This window comes from Myotis davidii, unplaced genomic scaffold, assembly GCF_000327345.1.
Source record: "Myotis davidii unplaced genomic scaffold, ASM32734v1 scaffold1238, whole genome shotgun sequence".
Taxonomy (NCBI): domain Eukaryota; kingdom Metazoa; phylum Chordata; class Mammalia; order Chiroptera; family Vespertilionidae; genus Myotis; species Myotis davidii.
Window position 1 is genome coordinate 598,675 of NW_006289106.1, and position 6,999 is coordinate 605,673.

At 59.2% G+C, this 6,999-nt stretch overlaps 1 protein-coding gene across 1 annotated transcript in view; it reads left to right on the top strand.

The window, feature by feature from the left end:
* Positions 1-6,999, top strand: part of CACNA1A (calcium voltage-gated channel subunit alpha1 A) — a 259,443-nt gene that overhangs the window by 210,683 nt on the left and 41,761 nt on the right. The window contains exons 34-37 of the mRNA XM_015562412.1: positions 4,033-4,149; positions 4,303-4,368; positions 4,540-4,655; positions 5,957-6,107. Coding sequence (XP_015417898.1) covers positions 4,033-4,149; positions 4,303-4,368; positions 4,540-4,655; positions 5,957-6,107 — 450 coding nt within the window. The remainder of the gene's footprint in view (positions 1-4,032; positions 4,150-4,302; positions 4,369-4,539; positions 4,656-5,956; positions 6,108-6,999) is intronic.

Here is a 6,999-nt window from a genome sequence, read left to right on the forward strand (position 1 = left end):
AGCCTCTCTCTCTCTCTCTCTCTCTCTCTCTCTCTCTCTCTCTCTCTCTTTCTCTCGTTTTCACTGGGTTCTGAATCGGGGTTTTTGTTTGGCTTGATTTGCATCTTTTGCAGAGAAAAGGATGGGTTTGCCAGGACAAGTCGGCTGCTGGGTCTCCAGCCCCATCGCTTACACGCATCTGACACTCGGAACCCTCAGCTCCCTCAAGTCACTCCACTTCCCTATTCAGCTCCGTGGAGCCTGGGCCCCAGGAAAGGGCCTCCCACCCCTGACCCCATTCTCAGCCCTTGCACTCTTTGGGCTTGATCACCAGAGACCAATCTCCAAGCCTGATTGGGGGGCCTGAGTGGGGGCAGCATGCAGGCAAAGGCTCTCAGGCAAGGGAGACAGAACTTCTAAGGCTGGGGTCTAGCTGCTTCCAGATGGGCCGGCCAGCCAAGGCCGTGTGCCACACACACACACACACACACACACACATACAGTCACTGCACACACGTGCCCTCTCCTCTCTCTGTCTCTGACACCCCCGCCCCCACTGTCTCTCTCCCCGCGACATACACACAGATGCACGCACTATGCCTCTCCTCCCTCACATCCATCCACCCTGCACGCCCACACCCCACCCGGCATACAATGTCTCTCTCCGCACTCATTCAGCTCCTTACACACCTGACAACCCCTCACTCTGTTACATTTGACTGCCTCTTCCCCGCTCAGCCCTGGGCCCCTATGAAGGACCCCCAGTGGCATCTTTCCACCAGGATTCCTCCCCTCGCGGCACATGTGTGCTCATTCACCAAACGTTTAATGAGCCCCAATTCCGTGCCATAGATGGGGGGTGCCGGGGGAGCAAAAGCGGACACCACCCTGCCCACCTCACCTGGTCAAGTGGGGGAGGCAGGCATTGGTCAAACCACTCCGCAAACCCACCTGACATTGTAACTGCTGCAAGCTGAAGGGTGAGCAGTGCTAAGCAGGTGGAGGGGGCGAATGGGGCACACGAGGTCTAGACAGCACGTGCAAAGGCCCAGGGGCAGGACAGCACGCGAGGGTCAGGCTCCACAAGTGAGGCGTGTGGCTGGTCCATAGGATGTGAAGAACGCAGAAGGGGAAGGCCCCTGGGGCCTTGTTGTGGGAGCTCGGGCGGATGTGGAGCAGGGGAGGCGCCACCAGGCGTGTGATTAGACAAGGTCACTGTGGCTGCAGAGCCGAGCGGCTTGGTCGGGCCTGGGCTGGAGGAGGCAGCAGAGGACGAGCTGTCTGAGCCGGGGTCCCCCCCAGAACCCAGGATGGGTCCCCTGGGCTGTGGGTGAGAAGGGGACCTGGAGGGGCGTGAGTGGCTTGAACCGGAGGAGGCTAGGGAACGCCAGGGGCCGGGTTGGGGAGAGCGTGAGTGTGTGAGGCGCCTTGGGGACTCCCTGGAAGAGTCGGTAGGCAGGCGGTTATGGGGCTGGAGCTCAGAGGCGGCTTCTGGGCTGGAGGGGTCAGGATTTCTCCGGAGCCATCGCGCAGGTAGCTCCCCTGTCCTGAGCGCTCGCGCCCCTGAGCACGCGAGCGTTCGGGGCCTGCACCCCGCCCGGGCACCCTAGAACCTGGATGCACAGGGCAGGGTTGGAGGAGTGAACAGCTGCTCCTTGTGGCCTGTGGACGGGAAGATGGAAGCTAGAAAAAGGGAAGTTGCCGGAAGTTTCTGTGAGCACCTGAAGGACTGGATGCAGACGTGGGAAGAGGGGGAGGGGTGGGGGAGGGCAGCCTAGCACCTTCCCTGCCCCATCACCTGGGCCTCTCTCATCTCCTCCCTCCCTCCCACGTGTCTCCCTCCCCCTCGGTTCCGCATGTCCCGGCCGCATCTCCCCGCGAGGCCCCTGGCTTCTCCCGCATGGTGGCAGGCCCCCCGCGCACCCCGAGCCCCGAGGCTGCTTCCAGGGCCAGCCTGCCTCTGCATGCTGAGCGAGTCCACCTGCGTGTCCCACCCCACGAAGGGATGGCTTGTCCTCTGGGGATGGAGGGGAGAAGGCTGGGGACAGCTGGTGGAGCTGGGTGGCCAGGCAAGGCGGGAGTCAGGGCAGAGGGCACCGTGTGATTCTCTCAGCCCAGTGGGGCGGGGCTCATTCCAGGAGTCCGGACGTTGTCACAGTGCGTAGGCCCGTTGGGTTCAGAGTAGGATCTCCCGGTCCCCAGGCCCATCCTAGAGACAGAGGGGCCAATGGTGTGTCCCAGAGGCGTCTCGTCCGCCCCAGAAATTCCTTGAGCCCCATCCCCGCCTTGGCCCCCGGGCCAGAGCGAGCAGGTGCAGATTTGGGACTGGGAAGCCCTGGGGAACCCAGCATGGAAGATGCCCAGTTAGTTCATCATCCAAGCTTGTGAGACCGAAAGGAGTGCTGTGACTGGCAGGGCAGCCTGTGTGGTCACCCCTGTGCCACCTGGGGGTGAGGGGCGGGCCCGTTTACACCTTGTTCCACGGGGTCTCCGAGTCCCGGTTACGGCCGCTCCATTGCAACCACCGGCTGAGCGCAGACAGGGCTCTCAAACTCAAAGTGCTTCTGGTGGCCAACACGGGCCATGAGCCGGAAAGCAGGTGCCACTTCTAGAGCAGGGGCCTTGGGCAAACCGGAGGACTCTGGCCTGCCTCGAGGGGGGCAGCCACTCCCGAGCCCTGGTTAACTGCTGTCAGGATGAAAGCAGGTCCAGGGTTGCCAGAAAGCCAGATTGGGCCAGGGGGATGGGGGCGGGGGGGGCGCCTGAAGTTTAAACAGTGCCAACTACTTTTCATTACAAAACTGCTCAGGCCCAACAAAATAACTTTGTCAACCAGGTGATTAGATTTGGTCCACTTGTGACTTCTAGCGCCTTGTCCCTCACCAGTGCCCCCTGAGGCCCCAGAGGGCAAGTCCCAGGACAGTTCCATAATGACCAGGGCCCCAACCCCCCAAGCTGGCTGGCTGCCGCCCACCTCCCCGTCCCTCTGTTGTCTGGCTGGGGTGGGAGGAGGTCGAGGCAATAACTAGGTAGGGGTCTTTGCGCAGAGGCAGGGGCCACCCAGGGAGGTCCTGGGGGCAGGGACGGCCCACCTCCCCGCCCCCAGCACTGCCCCTGGTGGGCCTGGGCCGATGGCCAGCTCACCCACCCACGGGCGCTGCGTACTTCCTGCTTCCCGCAGGCCTGGTCCCGTGCACCTCCACCCAGCCCCAGAAGCTGAGAAGCCATCCCTGAGAGGGGGGAAAAGGGCCCCAAATGCATCTTCTCCGACTCAGCGGGCAGCGAGGACTCGCCCTGCAGCCGAACAGCCCCAGCTCCCTCCCGTCCTCCCCATGCCCGCTCGCCAAGGGGGTAAGAAAAGATGCTCTTCCACTTCTCCAATTGGCTCGAGTCCTCTTGGCCGTGGGGTGAGGTGAGGGCGGGCGGGAGCGGGCGGGCAGCTCAGCAGGGCAGGGCAGGGTGCCCGGTGAGTCCCACGACAGATGCATTTCTGGCCTAGAGCGAACGTGCCCTGGACCCCGCCCCTGTCCACCAGGCCTGAGCGCGCTGGCCCCCCACCCTGCCCGGTGTTTGTGCATCGTATGTGTGATGGATTTGGCAACTTGACCCGCTTGTGTCCTATCGTCTCAGTGCATTTGGTTGTTGGGAGAAACAAAAACCATCTCGATTTTTTTCCTGATTGGATGATTCGGATATATTTTCTTTTCCTTGTTCTTTTGTTATTTCTTCCCCACCCCGACCTCGACCCCTTTCCTCTCTCTCCTTTTTTTCCTTTCCTTCCCCCTTTGCGGATGGGGCTGGCAGGGAGGGCGTATGCTTTCTGAGTTGATGCCTTCTCCTCCTTCCCCCCCACCCCACCCCACTTGGTCCCCTTTTCAAGTTTTTTCCTCTGCACCATTGCATTAATAGTGCTTTCTCTCCTCTCCCTCCTTATTTGGGGTCTGGCTTGCTTTTTCCTGTTGGTTGGCTTCATGTAGGGTCCTCTGTGAGTGGTGATGGCTCTAAGCCCCTGGGGGTGGGTGGATGGTCACCCCTCTTTCTCCATTTCCCCAGAATAACTTCATCAACCTGAGCTTCCTCCGCCTCTTCCGAGCAGCCCGGCTCATCAAACTCCTCCGGCAGGGTTATACCATCCGCATTCTTCTCTGGACCTTCGTGCAGTCGTTCAAGGTGAGCCCCCGCCCCTGCTCAGGGCTGAGAGGGAAAGCGGCCCCACCCCCCACCGCTGTAGCTGAATCTAGAGTGGAGGCCGGCGATGCTCACACGGTGCGTCTTGCTGAGAACGTGGTCTGCAGGGCTCTTGTCTAACTTCCTTCCCACCAGGCCCTGCCTTATGTCTGTCTGCTGATTGCCATGCTTTTCTTCATCTATGCCATCATTGGGATGCAGGTGCGTGCGGGTCCCCCCATGTTCCCAGAGCCACCCAAGGAGGGCCACTGCCCTTAGGCAGAGGGGGGTCGGGAGCCCAGTTCTGAGAGGCAGATGTGGGCATTGGGTGGGGTTTCCCTGGAGCCCCTGAGGGGCACGTCCGCCCCTGGTCATCGCCCTCCGATCCCCCAGGTGTTTGGCAACATTGGCATCGACGTGGAGGAAGAGGACAGCGATGAGGACGACTTCCAGATCACGGAGCACAACAACTTCCGGACCTTCTTCCAGGCCCTAATGCTTCTCTTCCGGTGAGAGGCGGGCGCTTTCATTCTTCATGCCCGTGAGGCCTGGGATGGGCATGGGGCACCCAGGAACCCTGGTGGGCTAGTAGTTAAAGGCTCTGGGACTCACACATGAAAGGCGTTTTCAAGCATCGTCTCATTGACTCCTGACCATCCTGTGGGGGGGGGGGGGGGGGAAAGCGGTTCTTGGCAGCCCCATGTGACAGACGAGGAAACTAAGGCTTATAGGCTCTGAGGCCTGGTTCTCAATCCTGGCTGCATGTTAGAGTTCCTTCTTTCACCCATGGGAGCTTTATTGAGCACCTACTGTGTGCCAGGCCCTGCTGTAAGTACTGGGAATGAGCAGAAAGGGACAACATTCTCTGCCTTCTGGAAACATATTCCTGTGGGGGAGACCATCAGTAGTAAACTGTACAGGATGCGAGAAGGAGATAAAATTTGAGATTAAGAGGGAAATGAAGGTACAGAAGAACAAATAATGCGTGATTGTCCTTAAATGGGCAACTCAGAGAGAGAGAGAGAAAAAGTGGCATAGAGATTGCCAGGGACTGGGAGAGAGGAGAATGGGGAGTTATTATTTAATGAGCACACATTTTCCATTGGGGAAGATGAACAGGTATCGGGGGTGGATCGTGGTGACGGTAACACGGCATTGTGAATGTGCTGAATGCCACTGGATGATACATTTTTAAATGCTTAAAATGGTCAGTTTTATGTTATGTACATTTGGCCACAGTAAAAATCATTGTTTTTCTCATTGAACAACAACCAAAAAGGAACGGAGGGCTGGTATGTCATGCCTCCCTGAGCGGGTGGTATTTGAGAGACATAGGCAAGGAAGGGAGCCGGATGGGTATCAGGAAGGGCAGGCCAGGCGAGGGTACGGCAAGCGCGAAGGTCCTGAGGCGGAGCATGGCTGCATGGAGGGGAGCCTGGAGGAGCCCCGTGTGCCTGGAGCAGTTACCGAGGGAGGAAGCAGTAAAAGATGACAACCACCCGGATGGAGGGAAGTCTTTTAAACGCACCTATGGCCTCAGGCCCCAGCGAGACCAGCTGAACCTAATCCTGTGATAGTGAGGCATTGGCATTACCCCCCCACACCCCCCACACCCCCGCCATGGGCTTTACTGCACAACCGAGAATGTGAGCCCCTCCCTGAGCTCCCGGAGGAAAGAGGTGCTTCCCGGGGCTCAAGCCCGGCTGGTCCAGCTCCAGAGCCCAAGTGCTCCGCCACGGTGCCCGCCCCCCTGGGAGGCCCTGGTGTCCGGGCGGGCGCCCAGGTCCCTGACGCCCCTCTCTGTCCTCAGGAGTGCCACCGGGGAGGCCTGGCACAACATCATGCTCTCCTGCCTCAGCGGGAAGCCGTGTGATAAAAACTCCGGCATCCTGACTCCCGAGTGTGGCAATGAATTTGCTTATTTTTACTTCGTTTCCTTCATCTTCCTCTGCTCCTTTCTGGTGAGTCTGTGGACGTGTGGGGGTGTGCGCCCCAGAACTGGCTCCCTCCTACCTAGGGGTGCGGACCTCTCTAGAGTGTGGCTGTGTTGCCGACTTGCTCTCTCCGCGGCTTCTGAGCCAGCCTGGGGTCAGGTTAGCCAGGGTGTCACCCTCGGTGCATTGGTGTGGAGGGCTGGGTCACTCTCCGAGGAGGGAGCCGTTCTGTGCACAGCAGGTGGTTTAACAGCATCCCTGGGCTCGGCCCCCTAGATGCCGGAAGCACATGCCCCCTGCCCTTCCAGCTGTGGCAACCAGCAGTGTCCACGGACATTGTCACGTGTCCCCTGGGGAAGGGAGGCAGAACCGCCCCCTTTGCAGCACACCGGGTGTCCTGCGGGAAAACCTGTGGTGCTGAGAGCGTCCCAGGACCCTTTGATTGAGGTGTAGGAGTCTTCCCCCTTCTCTCTGCGGGCCGGTGCCTTCCTGTGTGCGATCAGGAGCCAAGGAAGTCAGCCGCTTAAACGTTCTCTGGGGGCTCGGGGCTTTGCAAAGGATTGAATGGGTTCTCACGAGTAAAAGATGAATTTGCTGGAAGGAGGAATCTCATAGGCCCCACGGTTAAGAAACCCTGCAAGAGACCGAGCCCAAGAACCAGTGAAGAAAATAAAATGGATGGATAGACAGATGAAGAAGGATAGATAGATAGATAGATAGATAGACAGACAGACAGATAGATCAGGAACCACAGCAGCTGCCTGCTCCATCCTGATTTCTCTTTCTCACTCTCTCTGGGGCCTCATCACTGTACCCCCTTTTGTTCTCTGCTCTCCCTAGAGTAGTCACAGCACAGTCAGAGCAGACAGGGTTGGAAGATGAGACATACAGTGTGGAAAGCACCAGGGATTACTGACTG